At 33.0% G+C, this 18,309-nt stretch overlaps 1 protein-coding gene across 1 annotated transcript in view; it reads left to right on the top strand.

Annotated features, from left to right (window-relative positions):
• KCNQ5 (potassium voltage-gated channel subfamily Q member 5) overlaps window positions 1–18,309 on the top strand; it is a 628,906-nt gene that overhangs the window by 541,146 nt on the left and 69,451 nt on the right. Inside the window, exons 7-9 of the mRNA XM_074310500.1 lie at window positions 5,425–5,520; window positions 11,802–11,896; window positions 15,674–15,700. Coding sequence (XP_074166601.1) covers window positions 5,425–5,520; window positions 11,802–11,896; window positions 15,674–15,700 — 218 coding nt within the window. The remainder of the gene's footprint in view (window positions 1–5,424; window positions 5,521–11,801; window positions 11,897–15,673; window positions 15,701–18,309) is intronic.

Raw genomic sequence — 18,309 nt, 5'->3', positions numbered from 1 at the left:
CTTCTGAGCTCTCCTTTGTTTGTGAAAAGAACCTTGTCCCTGTGACATGGGATCAGAAATAAAATCTTCTGTTTGGCATTTAAAGTTCACATAATATGATCCCCAATTACTTTTTTATCTTCTTTGCCTTATTCTCTCCATTCATTCTACAATTTATATATACTTTCTTCTTTCCTTACCTTCCCACTGACTGTCTCCCTTTCATAGAAAACCCTCCCTTCTTCCCTCTAATTTCTGATTTCTCTGATTTCCTTCCAATCTCAACTCCGAGGCCATTCCTGGCCCTCCCTACCTGATAGTGCTATCCCTTCTGAGATTATTTTCTAATCACTTTGTACATATCTTATACATTCTAAATTGTTTATATGTAGTATCCCCCATTAAAATGTAAATTGCTTGAGGACAGTGACTGTTTTTTGCCTTTCTATGTATCCTCAGTACATAATAGTGCTGAACATAGTAAATGCTTAATAAATGCTTTTTGACTGGCAACAGACCATTCTAAACATTCACTTATTCAGAGGTCATTTTGCCCATCAACCTCAACTTTTTGGCATATTTCAAAATAAGAAAATAAATTTTAAAATACTCTTGAACTATGTTTTGTTTTAAATCAGCCATCTTAAAAATATTATAAATATACTAAATGTCTCTTTTTTGATGCTACTAACTCAATAATAGGACAACATAATAACATATGTTCTTCATGTAGGTATAGGTATATCTATATCTAGTACCTAATCTAATATAAGTATATTTTCTACCTATTCTGAGATCAGAAATACTGAGATCACCTATCTACTATTCTTTGCTATCTTGAACAGGGCTAAAAATAGGAAGAAAGGGCCTCTGAGCAACAAAAATAGATGCCTAAAACTTAGATCCTCAAACAAGATATATATATTCTTTTATTCTACAACATTCTAACCATTCAAGATAGTTTCATCCATAGAATATTAGAAGATGCAAAATAAAAGAGGTTGATAAAGATAGACACATTAACAACAGAAAAAGACAGCTAAAAATGGGAGAAAGTGATAGCAAAAGGATCAAAAGACTATAAAAATAAACAAGAAATCAAAAAATACAATGGTCTAGACCTTTGGAGGGAGGAACAAATATAAAACTTAATACTTTCTGCATAATCAAGAAATAACTAAATGATGTTAAGGTTATCAGTTCCAAAAAATAAAAATAAAGTAACATTTTAGGATAACAGTCCTTTAAGAATTCAGGAAAATGTGTAATATTTTTGAGAAAGCCTTGTATCCAAAAAAAAACTAGTTTGTTTTATTTGATGTGGACTTGAAATGTCATTGGTATAAAGAATACTCATCTTTAAATAATAACCTTTGACAGGGCAACTGAGAGGTTTAATTACTTGCCAAAGCCACAGAGCCAAAGATCAGAGAACTTGAACCTGGTTCTTCTTGACTTCAGAGAAAGTCCTTTATTTACAATGCCATCCCTGCCCTCTCTATTTACTTCTTTTTAATAGACATTTAATGAGTTAAACTTTGGTTACATGCAAAATTCATTTGTGTGTAACTTTCCATTCCCCAACAACACAAGAGCAAAAGAGGTGTTACTATGAGTAGAACAAATGTACAATACAGTGCTCGATATACTTTTATCGAATGAATGAACAAATGAAAGGATATAATCAAGAACCTATTTTAGAAAAGTAAAATAGCTAGAAATGTCATTAAGGCCTCTGTATTCTTTGAACTGTAAAGCTTTGCTCAAGATTGGAGGCATGTGTTGACATTTTTAATACATTTTAGAATGAATACTGGTTTCTCACTACTGATTTACTCCTCTTTTTTTGCTGGGGAAGTCTCTACCTACATATCTTCTAAGTCTATTTTGTCCCCATTTCTCATATCTCCATTCCTCCTTTCCAAAACCTGTCAAGAACAATCAGTTCTCACTTTGAAGGTTCAGGGTGGGAAACTATTGAATCTTCCTTATATCCCCAAGTATACTAAAACCAGTTAATTGTTAAATTATAATTGTGAGCATGAAAATTGACAAATATTACAAATCCAGACTTAATTTATTATCTTATTACTTGTCTAGACGCAGGATTTAGAACAGCCCTACTGACTGGGGTTGTTCCAGATTTGTACAATCTGGAAGCTAAGAATAATTTTTACATTTTTAAATAAAGCTTTAAAAAAAAAAATATATATATATATATGACTGGACAAATTTGACTCTGAGGCCCTGATTTTCCAATTTTTGGCAAATTTAAGGAAATGATGAAGAAGAGAAAAAGATTATATATATTTGCTAAGGGCCAGTTATGTGGAATGCATTATGCTCAATACCTTACAAATATTATCCCATTTTATCCTCACAACAACATTATAGTATTATTGTTATCCTCATTTTACAATTGAGAAAACTGAAATGAGTTGCCCAAAATCGCATTCACTAGTAAGTGTCTAAGGCTAGATTTTAAATTCAGGTCTTTCTGATTTTAGGCCCAATCCACTGTGCCACCAATATGTTATGAATAATACACATAAAAGTGTGCACATACTTTCCACCTAAGGTATTTAGGAAACATTTACCAGCATACTTCTGCCTACACCCAAGCTAAATGTTTACCTAAAATTTATACATATCCCTCTCTTTAATTCTGAATGAATGCTTTTCATCAGAGTACTGGTTACACTGTGGTATCCATACTGTTTAATTGCAAAAATATAAAGTAAAGCTACAAAATATAACCCCACTATTGCCTGTCCCAGTATTCCCTTTTGAGTTTCATTTAAGACACCCATAAAACCCGGAAAATTGAAAAACTAAGGGAAAAGAAGAGAATGGGATAAAAGCAAGATCATAAGAGGGACAATAATATATTTGCTTTACAACATTAAATCAATAAGCAGCCACAAGTAGGATGGATGAAAAAGGGCCCTTGGAATCAAGAACACCTTGATTTAAACCTTACCTTAGAAACTTACTAGCTGTATGATCCTGAGTCAGTTACATTCATTTAATCTCCCTCAACCTTGGTATCTTCTTGTCTAACATGGGGGATACTAATAATATAGTGTTTTTGCAAGGTACTTATGAATATATTTAAAGCACTTTTTAAACCTTTGACCACCTTACAAATGCTCTCTCTATCATTATTATTAATATTGATAGTCCATAAAAGGCATTTTAACAGGCTTCTATCTAAGGGTTCTGTACTAAGTAAAACAAGAAGACAGGAAGAAAAAACAGGAATAATGACATGATAAGACAATGAACAATCCTGGTTTGATATAGATAGTCTGATGAGGAGAGACTTAACAAGCTCTACCATAACCTAATTCATTATTCTTGAATAAGATCAATAAGATTTTCAACTAATGGCCAACAAATATAAATTTGATCATATATTACTTGCTAGATAGGTACCATGTAGAATTTGTTTTCATTTTCCAATGGTCACGATCTCAATCCAAAATTTCAGATACAAAAGACAAAGTTTTGAGTGTTCAGAAATAATCTTAGCCATGACAGGCACCATAGTGTGAATGATTTGGTTTTATTTTGCCTTTCTAAACTCCATGTCTAAGTCAGAGTAGCACGCTAAAATATTTCCTTTGTGCATATATATATATATCTCCTTCTGCTTTTTTTAAAGTATTTTCTTCCTAAAATTAATGCTCCAGTTCTATTATCACATTTCAGTATATATTTCTTATTTTATTAACATACATTAAATAAATATATTAACATATATTAAAGAAAGATGATTATAAGAAAGATCAATCTAATAGACATCTTAAAAGACAATGTGATATTTAGGGAGAATAAAGGAAACATTAGACATGGAGTAAGAAAATCCAAATTCAAATCCTATCTCTACCATTTAAAAGGTGTGCAATCATGGATATGTAACATAAACTTCTAGCATCAGTTTCCTCATCTGTAAAAAAAAAAATGGAAATAACCATATTTGCATTTCCTATTTCACATGGGCTATGAAAAAAGTGGTTATAAAACATAAAGTCCCATGTAAATGGGAGCCTTTCTTATGTTCATTTACATAGAGCTTTCCAGTGAAATCTGGGCATCATAATGGACAATAATTTGACTCTAATTCAGGAATCTGCTGCTAGTATCATAAAAACCAAAGACAGATATAGAGATAGGAGTGAAATAGATTAACAAAACCGTTGTATTGGCTGGAATCTAACTAAACTTGAATGAATAGAGAATGAAAAGAGAGTCACTGAAAAGTGACAATTTCCACTATATATATGTTGTTCCAACTCAGATCTGAGTTAGCACATAAGCAAAACATCTACAAGGGAAAAGCTGTGTCTATAGTTAGGAAAACATTTGAAAGACATAGTGAGTTGACTAGAATCCCCCACCTATTCAGATAATACATATCTATATCTATAATGGCAGTTCACTGAGATTCTGTGATACTGATATTAAAAATCTTTCTCTGTCCTCAATACCAGGATAATTTTTGTTCAGTCAATATGGCCTGATGGCAATTTGGAAATTAGCACAGGTTTTGCAAAGTGCTGCAAGTGCTTGTGCATCAGCAGCAGACAAGCTCTAAATGCTCTCAATATAAACTCATACCCATCACACTTTAAAACAATGATTCTCTGCTGAAGCAGAATTCCAACCTCTCCATTTAATAAGAGAATCATATCTGAGAGTCACCTTAAAATGTCAGCATGAAGTAAACAAGAACCAAGAGAAGCTTGTGATTTTACTAAATGTAAGATTTTCTGGAAATATTCAGGAAAAAGCCAGCAAATGACACCTTTTTAATTTACTAATTAATGACATCCTGCTTTTAAAAGGTTCTTTGTGTAGAACTCAAAATCTTACAAAAAATGAATATTGAAAACTATATACATATTTGGAAAAAATAAAATATTAAGTAATATTGATTTTAAAAGGCTCTTGTGATATTTTCTAATACTGTGCCATTGATATTTTGACATTACATTAAAATGTAAAGATACTAGCCTAGGTGTTCATAATAAGCAATATCTTTTATAACCAACTCAATTTAATAAACATTAATTGTTGGCAGATCTGATGTGTACAGAATGGTGCTTTAAGCACTAAAAGAGATACAAAGGAGCATGAAGCATACATGGTCCCTAACCTCTTGGAGTTTACAATCTAGGGAGTGAAATGAATCATATAAAGAAATATAATGCGAATAGAACAGAAATACAATGCTAAATTGAATGAATAAAAGGCACTGTATGCTCATAAAATCCTTGGAGGTAATTAAACCTCTGGATAAAGAAGGATCAGGAAAGATTCCATGGAGAAACAAGACTTTCAAGGATTTCATCATTAAAAAACTATTTCTTAGTTTTCTGATATTCATCTATTTTAATAGTTTCTTAAAATGTAAAAATGGTTGTGCTTTGTATTTTATTCCAGGGTATTCTTGGCTCAGGGTTTGCATTAAAAGTGCAGGAACAGCACCGCCAGAAACACTTTGAGAAAAGAAGGAATCCAGCTGCCAGCCTAATTCAGGTAAATTTCAGTGTAATAGGTGGGTAGCAGAATCTGTCTCAGTTAAATACTTGTTGGGTACATTTTATAGTCTTTGTGCTTCATTGTTTTGGAGAATTGTTGTTTTGTTTAAAGGAACATGAAGCCTGAACCAGATGTATAATGACATGAAAACATCTTGGATTTGGATTTATTGGGTTCATTTTTTCCAAGGAGCTAAATGTACATTTTCAGTGCCTCATTCATGCATCATTCAGATGAATAGGCTTGCCAATAAGGCCAAGCAGAGGGCAGTGGCTGGGTGGTTTGCTGGATGAATTAATTTATTTTATAAATAACTTAGAAAAACAGAATTGATCATTAAGTGATGGAGCAGCACATGGCACTAGCCCTGATATAAAAGTTTTTGAATTTACAGGATAGCAGCTATCTGAGGTTGGAATTTTATAGTGAATTAATATTGATATCATTTGGTACAACAACATGAAACAAATATCCTCTTTATAAGCTGACCATACACATTTTTGGTTGGAAGTGTGAAGGAATTCAGTGTTGGAGAAAGTGAAAAATTAAGCATGATGTTTAACTGAAGCCAGTTCACAGAAGCATTGACTTTTTTTAGTCAGCATTTCTTCTTATTCAGTGGCTATGAACTTGTGTTCCATAGCCAACAAAATGCTTTCCCCTCTCTGCCATCCATAGTTTACTGGCACACAGCCTGCTGTTGGACCTCGAAGAGAATTTAACACACTTTTTCCCCCACTCAAATTATTTTACCCCCTTATGACTCAATAATACACAGTCAGCTTTCGGTTATACAGAGATTGATTATCCAACATGCAAATTTTTTTCTAGATTTCTGGCTTCTCTATCTGTCAGTTTCTTAACCACTTTGATGCTTATTGGTACCTTTGCCAGAGATTGAATGGGGAAAGAGGGAGAAAGGAAAATTTGAAACCATTCATTTTTCTTCTCTTTATTAGCTCATGGAAAGCTGTTTATATCTAATTACTGAGTGCTTTTGGGTTTCTTTTTAATTTGAATTTTCCCCTCTTGCCTGTTGGCATCGAAAGCAAAGGTAAATGTAATACCCAATTAAATTAACAGTGAAAGTAAATTTTGACTTCATTTTTAAATTCCCAGTTTTCAAAATAAAATTGGGGAAGGGAAGAAGAAATAAGTTCCCCCCTTTTCTAAGCTAGGGAAAAATTTACTGAGCTCTGGGAGCCAACAACATCTGGAGTTATGAAAAGGAGAGATTTACTCTGTTCAATTTTGAAAAGTTGCCCCAGTATCCCTTAATCCTTAGGAGAGCATTGATTAGTTGTTTGGTGTGTTCAATATCATTAATGAATTCTCACTGCTACTGTCCTTTAATCTTGCTTCACTCCAAAGCATCAGTAGCTGCATTTGAAAGTGAGGCCCTTTATAGAATATTTATAACAAGGCATACTTATGATAAGAGAATAAAGGAAAAAAATTATTTTTACTTGACAAGAGTCATTCCTCTTAAGGCCTAAAATGTTTGAGGAAAATGAATCCCAAATGAACTTTTTCATTTGATAATTTCTGCTGCGTAAGCAAATGTATAGAGACATAGAAGTACATTGAATGCATCATAGGAGAGTCCATGAAAAAGGAAGGAACCTCTCTCCATAAGGAGCTATTTGGTTTTTAATCAGCTTAGGATAAGAGCTCTATCTTGGAAACTCAGGATACATTGTGTTATATCCACAGTGGGATAATGGGAGTGGCCCCAGGTGTAGGGGGTGGGAAAAGCTATAAATTAGGCATCGGGAAAGTAAAATTATCAGATTTGTAAATTATTCTTCTGTTTATATTTCCAATACTGATTCTAATTATTTTTTAAACAAATAAAAGTATTCAATGATCTTGACTTTCTAATGAAAGTTTTGTGAAATTTATTTGGGGGTGTGGGGGGGATCGGAGAGTGATGTGCCACCAAAAAAAGTTTTATTTCATCATGACCAATAATCAGGTCACAATCTATTCATTTTAAAAAGCAATAAACTGAATAAATTGCAGTATTAATAAAAGGATAATTCTTGAATGTATTCTTCATTATTTTCACTATGCAAAATTGGAGTTTAAAAGCATAATTTATATCATGCATTACACTGGTATCACCAGCTTCACATGCTGACATATTGTTCATTCATTTATTGGCTAAATTCTTCTTAGACAGCAGTGTGTTGAGAATAACAAGCCCAAACCTAATCCTATTTGGTTTAAATCACAACTATTGTCTTTCTAGAGGGTAATCCAAATGAGAAATACTCAGTGCACATCAAAGAAGCAACCAACATTACTGGTACTTCAGAGCTTTGATGAAAAAATACAAAAGCATCATAGTTTGCAGCCACTGTAAATCCAGTATCTTCACATAACCCATTTAAATAAACTTTTCATTTAAAGAAAAGCAAATAACTTATGACAAAAGGTATATCTTTTTAATGGTCTATATGTTTGCCAAAGTCTTATAATTCCTAAGTTTTTGATGAGTCATTTCAGTCCAACTCTTTGTGACCTTTTTTGGGATATTCCTGGCAAAGATTGTAGAGTGGTTTGCCAACTCCTCCAACTCATTTTACATATGAGGAAACTGAGGCAATCAGGGTTAAGTAACTTTTCCAAGGTCATAAAGCTTAAGTGTCCAAGACCAGATTTGAATTCAGGAGGATGAATCTTCCTGACTCCAGGCTTCAGGCTTTATCCACTCCAATTTGTTTAAGTCTTAAGTGCCATCAAAAACTCCAAAGCTTTTGAATTAGTATTTAAAAAACAAATTCTTCCTTAAGTCCCATGTTAACCATGTATTCATATAGTCAGTTACTATGTAAGATGATATATACAGTAAAACTACAATGCAATGGGCCATAAGGATCATTATCAGGCTCTCCTCCTCCATAAGAAAATCCAAGTTATACCTTACTTGTGCTCATAATTATGTATTAACATTTGAATTAAATTGTTTTCTATACAGCCCCAAACTTATCAGATAACAAGCAACTCTACCTTACATTGTTGATCACATAAAGTTGGTCTTAGGATCTACCCTAGACATTATTTGTTCCTTCTACCAAAAAATGATTATGGCTGAAAAAGTTCAAATGTTTTGAATTGTCAATGCATTAGTCACTTAATCATTTGTTACTGAAACTATTAGAGTTCACTTCCCAATATGTACTGGCAACTGATGATTTCTCAACTATTTATATTAGAGATAGAATTCTTCAAATGTACTTAAGAAAAAGACAAGGTTATTCTTGTGAAAAGAATAGCAGAACTATTCATTTCTTTTCTTTTAGACTAAAACTAGAGTGCCACTTAGTCCCTTCTATACTTTGTCTATAAACCATTTTTTATTAGCAGAGAAGATTGAAAAAGCAAGTAATTGGCAATTAAGAATAGATAGGATAGAAGAGAGGTGAGAAGTTGGTGGTAAAGAAAATGTTCAGTCCTTCTAAAGTGTGACCTGTTCTGCCTATTATTCTTCATGGCTTTGGTGGGATGATTCAGTCCCTTCATATTATTGTTTGATTATGATTTGTTGTGTTGAGATCTTGGGGATAAAGAAAGGGATGGAGTTGCAAACTCATTGATGAGTGAGAATACACACAAGCTTTGACATCCAAATACAGATATTTATGGAAATGATTTTAAATAAGTGGCCATTTCCAATATGACCACAGTGGGAAAATTTGTTGGGTTTACTCCACAAAAAACATGTTATTCCCCCAAAAAATCCATAGTTTGTCATATGATTACCTTAAATCAAATTGTAGATAGTACTAGTGCAATTTAATATCTGGACAGCCAAATGGCAGAGTGGATCCAGTGCTGGGCATACATTCAGGAAAACTCATCTTAGATTCTAGTTTCAGATACTTACTAGCTGTGTGACCCTGGGCTATTCATTTAATGCTATTTATCTCAATTTCCTCATCTGCAAAATTAGCTGGAGAAGGAAATGACAAACCACTCTTTGTATCTTTGGCAAGAAAGACCGAAGTGAGATCACAAGTTAGAAACAAATAAAATGAATCAACAACTACAATTTAATGTCTTTAAAAAAAAATAAGTAATCTTTAGGAAGCTGAGATTTCTCATGTAAACTAGATGCCCAATATCTACTCACATATACTTCAGCACTTTTTTTTTTTTTTTTGTTGATTACTTCAAATTTATTTGAAAGTAGAAATCAACGGATTATTACATTGCCTTATTAATGAACACATGATATGAATATTTTAGCACACAATTACTTCAGCACTTTTGTTCTAGATCTATCTGGGTGCACCCTCCCCTGTTAACCCATCAATGAACCCCTGCATCAAGCACCTACTATGAACAAGGCAATCTGCTAGGCATTTGGAATACAAATACAAAGGAAAAAAAACAATCTCAATCAATTTATAATCTAATGAAAATTCCATCGCAAGCATTCTCTTTTTCCATAAGGAGATTACTACTGTGCCATTCAGATTTCAAACCTCTCAGTTGTTAGAAAAACAACATGATATAGTAGAAAGAATGTTGGATCTGGATCAGAGATCAGGGTTCAAAACCCCAGTTCTGGCCCTTGCTACCTATGTAACCTTGGGTATGACATTTAATATTTGGAATTCAGTTTCTTGACTATAAAATGAAGAGGGTAGAGACCTTTGAAGTCTGAATCTATTTTCCTAGACTTCCATGCCTGATTTGTGATCTATTTCTTTAATTCATCATGTATTTTTGTTTTCTAATCAGAAAATCTGTAGCAAACTCCCACTACAATAATTCTCCTTTCATTTGCCCCCAAATACTCTTCACCAAAGATCTACCATGCCAACACATTCATATAATGAATCCAATAAAACCCATGGCCATCTATCACTCTGATTCCTGAATTTCCTCACATAAGAATATCTTTTTGATAGACCCCTTTTTGTTTAAGCTGAATAAAGTCTCTTCTGTTGCCACATTCCTACACAAGTCATGCCCTACCAGTCATGTTCCCCCTAAAGTAGTTTAGCTTCTTGCATTAAAATATCTAATTCATTTATTATCTATATTTCATGTATTTTTATATAATCATTTCTAGAATATTTTTCCTATGGGTTACTCAGAATAGTTGTTCTTTGAATAGTATACCTGTAGTTTTTTCCAATAATGAATGAAATGAGCCTAAGTAAAGGCCTGATCTGTTTAAATCAACTTGTCATTTAAAGTAAAATAATTTTGACATATTGGTTGCAACAACATACTTTGCATCAGAAATTTGAGTTAATAGTTTGTCATGATAACGTGTTCAGGTCAAATACATAACAAGAATGCTCATTAAATGTCCTTAGAAAGGTAGTTTTTAATGGATAATTTTTCTATAAAAGATTACTGTATTTCTTGCACCTTTAACTAGTTTAAGAGAAAAATTCAACCTGTCATTTAGATGTTTTGTCTACATAACAAATGTATTTGAGGTGGCGAATTTTTTTTTTAAATTTTCCATCAAGCTCTGTTATTGTGTAGACAGAATCAAGAGCCAGTCCTGGACTTCCAACTTTTCAGCATTCCCAAGTTGTACTTGGAGAATCTTATCTTTTCCCCTGCTCTAATTTTGGTTTTGGTTTGGTTTTTTTAAACATCTTTAGCTTCAAAATAATTGTGTAAGTTCCACCTCAGGAAATTTCACAAATTGAAATCATTTACCACTCATGTCTATTTACTAATTGGATTTGAAACTATTTAAAAGCTATTTGCAGCTGTCTAATTGATCTTTAACTAAAGGATTCAAGATGACTGTCTTTTCCTATATCATATTTTGGTTTTCAAAGATTTTCCTACAAGTTTTCCTGGTATTGTTTCCTAAGCTAATAAAACAAGCCATACCCTTGGTTTAGGCCAAATTAATTTTTTTCCATAAACAATTACTAATTTATTTAATATCATTCTATGTTGGTTTTCTTGTGCTTTTCTATTCTTTCCTGATACCAGGCTGCTTGGTGAATTTATTTGACTGACTTCAGAGGAACAAGCCTAGCAACCATCTCATCATTTTATAAAAGTATTCTTCCATCCCTCAGGCATGTATCAGGACTATGAATGATAAGGACAGAAATCCTTTAATGTGTATTGTTTTACTAATCAGCTTTTCCATTTTTGTTCTGTCTCCTGCTCTCTCTGCCTTGTTTTTGTTTTTTTTTTTTTTTTTTTTTGGTTTTGTTTTGTTTTTTAATCCTTTTCCTTTTCTTCTTTTTTCTTTTCCTTTTTTTTTTTTTTATCATGTATCCGGCCCATAGTGTGTATGGCGTAGTTATGCAGCTGATGAGAAATCAGTTTCCATTGCTACCTGGAAGCCTCATTTGAAGGCCTTGCATACCTGCAGTCCTACCAAGTAGGTACCTGTCTGAGAGTCAGTGGTGTGCTCTATGTCTGTTCCAGCCTGTTTTTGTTTTTATTTTGGGGCTTTTGTTTTATTATTATTGTTGTTGATTTTGTTTTGTTTTGTTTTGTTTTTAATGAGCATTCATGTTTGGCTTAAGTCGTTCTGTGCATCTCTTTGAGAGTTTCAAATCTGGCTTGTTAGCAACTTGAATTGCCATCTATCAATGGTGCTAAATAGGAGGATTAGGAGGAATGTTCAGAGTCTCACAATCTTATATTCTTTACCCACCGAAATCATCAATGATATCAACCCTTTGTTAATGTTCATCAAAGATGTTAATAAAATCATAGATGAATGAATAGGTATGTTGTTTGTTTTGCTAATTCTTTTAGTGTTGGCATGAACAATAGTGCACAAACAACTTTTAATGGTGAATTACTTCCTTGAATTTTAATGATTTATAGCAAAAACTTTGTAGAGAATTCAATATGTACATAATATTAAGAAATCAAGACTAAAATCTACATATGTGTATAGACTCAGATATACACTTATGCACAGAACACCACTTCTACTATTTCATCCTATTCCTTCAATACCTCTATCCATAATAACTGCAACAACCTGAGGACAAGTAGAAAGATTAAGAAAAACCCTCAGTTCTATATTCTACATATTAATTCTTAACCCCTCTCCATAGACAAGTGATTTAAATTTATCCGTTTAAATCTGATAGCTTCATTAAGAGTAAAGATTTAAAGAAACAACATTCTTAACTTTCATTTTGAAATAAACTAACATAATTGTTGAAGAAAATAAACAAAGAGGACAGACTTAATTTGATTATATTGTCAGACTGAAGAATTTCTCTATCAGATTAAAAATTCACTACTTTGTTATCATTAGCAATCAAAAATGTCAAGATAATATGATGCTGTCAAAGACCTCAACAAAAAAATTACAGGACTTATTCTAAGGTATAGAGTCTGACAAATGGCTATTGATAAATTGAGTCAATCACCAATTAAACTATTTAAGCAGTTAATGGATCAAGACAACCAATAAATGTTTCTTGAATTGGATGGGGTTTTATCTGATTTGGTTGAAATGGGATGTGTCTGTTCTTTAACTGTTTAAATATTGTCACTTTTGCTTTTCCCATTTAGGACTTTAAAATACCTTCTCTTCTAACCCCAAACTAACCCTGACTCTGAACTTTATGTTCAAGTAAAACTAATTTAATGCCCTAACTACTATAGGCAGGGTTCTATTACTGAATGGGAAAACTTCCCTTTGTTACTCATTCAAGGAGAATCTTGCTTCCTCAAATGATAAGTAAGGAGACTTTGTAAATTTAGGATTTATCCACTTCATCTGTCTGGGTCCAAGGTTTTTATCTACAAAATCTGGAAGTTGTTCAAGATGATTCTAAAAATTTTGCTTCATGATACTATGAAAAAAGTGCTGAACCTCGGTCAGAGGACCTGAATTTAAATTTGGCTTTGCTAATGTGACTTTTGAGCAAGTCACAATTTCTCTGGGCCCCAGTTTTCTCATTTATAATGATCTTTAAGACCCCTAACAGCTTTAGAGCTATTATTCTATGATTCTTTATATCTCTCAGATTCTGTGATTCTGTATGTTACTGTTTAAAACAATGTCAGCACCGAGGACAGTTCTATATATAGACATCAGATTTCAGAAATAGATGGGACTTTAAAGATAACTGAAGGATACATGTTAACTGAATACTTTCTTCCTGGGTAAAACATATAAACAATAAGCATTTACTTTCTTGAGGACTAGGCCTCAGGGAAAGGCTTCAGACCATTGTAGTTATAAGAAGCTGTGACATTTTAGGAAAAGAACATAGCAAATTGCCAGTGATTCCTCAGGGTATGAATCTTGGAAGAGGAAAAAATAAGTAGAATTTGGAAGCATTTTGTATTTCTAAACCTCTTGAGGGAACTTATGCAAACAAGTGTTTGCTACATAAATTTAAACAGAGAAGGGTAGAAGGAAAGCCAAAAAAACTGAATTTTAAAGTGATAAAAATAAAGTAGTTTATTATCACATGAGATTATTCAGCATCCCCCAAGCAATTTTAGAAAAGTCATTTTGGAATGTGGAAAAACTTATTTTTCTAAACAAGGAATATCATGTGCATATATTGTCATTTTACTTGAATAATCTCCAATTTCCTCCTCACCTCCCATGTTTTTTCTTCAAACAGGGATGGAGGAGAGTAGAAAGAATTACATAAATGCCTAAATAATGGTCTGCCACTTCTTATATCTTTTATCAATTACTGATAGTTTCACTTTCATTTACTTAATAAATGAGTTTTTACACGGCAGTCAGTGTCTCAATTAACTGGACTTTCTATTTCATAGAATCATAAATTTCACTGAAAGGGATCCTAGTGGTTATAAAATCCAACCCCCTCATTCCACAGATGAAGAAACTGAGACTCAGACAGGTTAAGTTGCTTCCCCAGAGTCACAAAATCAGTAAAGTGTCTGAGATGGGGTTTGAACCAGACCTTCTGGATTCAAATCTACTGCCTTATCTATACCATCAACAAGTTTCATTTCCTAAAAAGATTGATTTAATAGAGTTTATATTTTAGATAGATATAATTCAAAAGTAGTTGGAAGAGGTATTTACACTTAGAATTTCTTTTCCTTTCAAGTCTCTAATTGGGAATATAATATCTTAAGAGATAAATTAGGTAGTTCCAGCTCACTGCTAATACTCTACATGGGTTTGCAGGAGCAGTGGGGCACCTAAAGACACCCAGGGAAAGTAGAATGGAGAAAGAGACAAAGAGGAAAGAGGCTGAGAAGCAATTGGTAGGGTTAGAACACTGAGTGATGTCCCTTCCAAAAACCTTTGGATTTAATTTTTTAATTTAATACTGTGCTGATTCCTCCTATAAAAATCTCATCTGGTTGCCACTTCAAAGAGAGTTGAGATTGAGAGTGGGTATGAAGGGGGAAATTTTACAAACAAAATGCTTTTCTTTGTCCTTAAAACAAGTGAGAAAGAAAATTCAGAAAGAAGTAAAATGCAAGTGAAAAGTTTACTGTCTGAAACAATCAAGTGATTTTTAAAACTACATTAACTTTCAAAGACCACTAGAACACCTTTTGGTACCACTAACGTGGTACTTTCTCATTGCATTTTTCTACAGCTAAACTTACTATTGGAAAATATTCAAGTACTACTCAATCATAGCCCGGGAGAATTCCTGTAGATTTCCAAAGTACCTAATTTATTCCCGGCGAATGGTTTACACAGTGAGAAAAGCTGATTCAGTCAGAGACTCCACTACAGAGGCACATTCACACATTAATGAGTCCAGATAAAGAATAGAACAGAAGAACTAAAATAAATCAGGCTATATCTGTGGCATTAGAATCCTTTTAAATGTCTTTGCTTATTCCATCTGAATCAAACCCATATTTATTATTACAGCTAACTTTGCTTAATTAGAGGTCTATAATTTGCTGTATTTTGCACACAATGTGGTTGTTAAATAAGTGTTTGACAGTCTGCAGCTCAAAGTGTGTGTGTGTGTGTATGTATTTTAAAGTTGCCATTGTCATTATTTTCAGGGATATTACATTTATGAAACTTGCTTAAATATTTCTTCCATAAAAGTTTTATTTTAAATGTTTGCTTTTTCTGATTCCCAATTTAGCATGTATCAAATGTAAAATCATTTAAATGTATTATTGACTAACATCATCATTGTTTCTCTTCCCTCTGCACTCATAACTGAAGGAAAGACCAAGGGGAAACATCCAGCAGGTTTGTGATTTCTCTTTTGCTAAATGTTTGTTTATAAGCCAGGCATCTGGTGGATATTTTAGATGGGTTTCTTCTGGGTAAAATCGATCAACAAATACAAAATGATTAAAAGTGACCTTTCCCAAGACAGTTTGAAAATGTTTCATCGATCACTCACCTGCTGCCTTATACACTCCATTGAGCAAAGACTATTCTAAGGGGGTAAGGGGAAAGAGAAACAACTGTTTGTAACTCCTTACTGCCCCACTACTAAGCAAAAATCATGCCAAAAAATTCAAATATAGTCATCTAAAAGGCAAATGCTTGTTTTCAAGAGCCATGAACATGGAGAGCTTAACAAGTGGGCAAAACAGGTAGCTACCTAAGAGAATGATTTGAAGGACTCATCCATAGGAATCATTCCTTTGAATTAAGGCCCCAGCTCCAAGTGTCTCTTAAATGCAGTTATGTTATCAGGAAAGGGAACAAATTATCTCATTATCAGCCATTAACATCTTAGCTTAGAGTAATTTATTAGATTAGGTAAAAGCTTCATACTATTTTGAATCTATGAAGTGCTTGACAAATGAGGATTTTTTTTTAATTCATGCATTCATAAGCCCTGTGGGGAAGGGAGATAGGACAGATAGGTTTGGTAGAGGTGAGAGACTCTAGAATATTATGGAGTACCAGGCATGTAGTAACCAGAAGGAATAAGCTGACAGAGGCACTTCACTGAGAGTAGCAAACACAACATAAAAATAAAGGAAAGTGGCTAGAAGTAGATGAAAAGTGCTGAAAACAAACCTGTCGTGCTTCATTCTTTGACCACAGTCAATCCTGGGTCAAGAGCTTTTAAAACCAGGCAGAGTCTTACAACATGAGTTTACTATGCTGCTAACTGATCCTTAGCTTTTTATATTGAGAAACTTGATTTTTCCTATTCATTCAGGACTATTAAGGGCTCAGGGAGTCATCTGCTCATGGCAAACAAATGCACTAGAGACTTGCTTAATAATTCAGAATATCAGTTAACTGATCTACAATGGAGGCTATAGCTGAAAGACAAAAATAACCATTATTGGTTGTTTACCCAAGGGATTCCCTTCTAAGATAATGGTCCAATTGTAGAGACCAAATCAAAAAATTGTTTGTCATAGAATCAAACAAAAAACAAATATCCTTAAGGGATCTTTAAGGGATTATAAGGGATTCCCTTTGTTTTTATTCAAGAGATAGTTTTATCCAGATAACTAGATCTGACATTAAAATCAGAACACAGTTTTTTTCCAGAAATATTGAAAAAATGATGATTCTGAATTCTAATTTTTTTAGATTCCATGTCGACCACCACCCTTCTGTTATGTTATTTTAATTAGGCTACTTCTTATTATATATTAGTGACATTTTCATTTCTTAATAGAGAAAGGCACCTTAATGGACCGTACTTTTAGAAAAAGTGAGGATTTTTTCCCATTCACAAATTTCACACCAATTTGTGAAATACCATTTCACAAAATATACTCCCATTTTGATGCATCCACCTTCTTATTTACTAATTCTATTAAGGTATATTTAAGAAGTCTTGATTCTCCCAAAATATAATAATGTTGCACAGGTACATGAATAAGGATGTATAATCTAGATTTCTCTCTCCGCCTAAGAAGGACCTTATAAAAATAACTAATATTTATGCATATCCTTTTAAGTTTATAAAATCCTTTACATACATTATCATGTTTAAATCCTATAGCAAACATGTACATAAATTTCTGTAAATAAAAATTATTTTTAAAATTTACAATAGAACTTCCAAATAAAGAGAAAGATGACATTAACTCTTGTAAGAAAAAAGTCATGACCTTTTAATTGGGTCGACTGAACTAGGATGAACACAAGATTATCTATCTGCTGATGTGGAATATTTTTGGTTACATGGCCTATTATGACTCATTTCCTACTATACTCCCCTGAGCCTGCCCTACCTACCTATAAAATAAAGGCAATGTTAGCATTACTCACTCAATCATTTGTTTTCCCAACCACTTCATGTACTTCCCGCTGCCCTCCCACAGGTAGCCTACTTATTGTCACATAAGTGGAGAATGTTGTTCATGTCAATACTTTTAAATGGAATTATTTAGAGATAAGAAGATGTTCTAATTTTGCCATATATGGACATTCATAAAGACAGCTGTTAGCCATGAATTAAACTTGTATTTGAATGAACCATGATTCCTATTCAGCCTACTTGTGATTTTTCAGAGGTTGATTATCCAATTATCTTGATATTTAGGACCTTTGCTTCAGTTTCTCCCTCATATAGCCTATCTTTTGTCCCTGTTCCCCAACTGTTATTCGTTTCAACAAGTGGAGTAGAGAGAGAACATGAAGCTCAGAGCCATTAGTTTTGCTGCTTGCTACCATCTTATTTTCACTAGCTAAGAAATGAAGCCATATGTATTATTATTAATTAAACTAAGCTTTGTAGTTTAGTTGTGGATTTCAGTGTCCTAGCTTATCCCATCCTCTATTATCAGATGAAGGTTAAATGCTTTCATTTTGTATTAGACTTCAAAATAAAGCCTTCAAAGTAGGAATAAGGAATTTGTTTTATTTATTTATTTATT

This window comes from Sminthopsis crassicaudata, chromosome 4 (genome assembly GCF_048593235.1).
Source record: "Sminthopsis crassicaudata isolate SCR6 chromosome 4, ASM4859323v1, whole genome shotgun sequence".
Lineage (NCBI taxonomy): Eukaryota > Metazoa > Chordata > Mammalia > Dasyuromorphia > Dasyuridae > Sminthopsis > Sminthopsis crassicaudata.
Note: the sequence above shows the minus strand (reverse complement) of the source record. Positions and strands in the feature narration are given on the sequence as shown.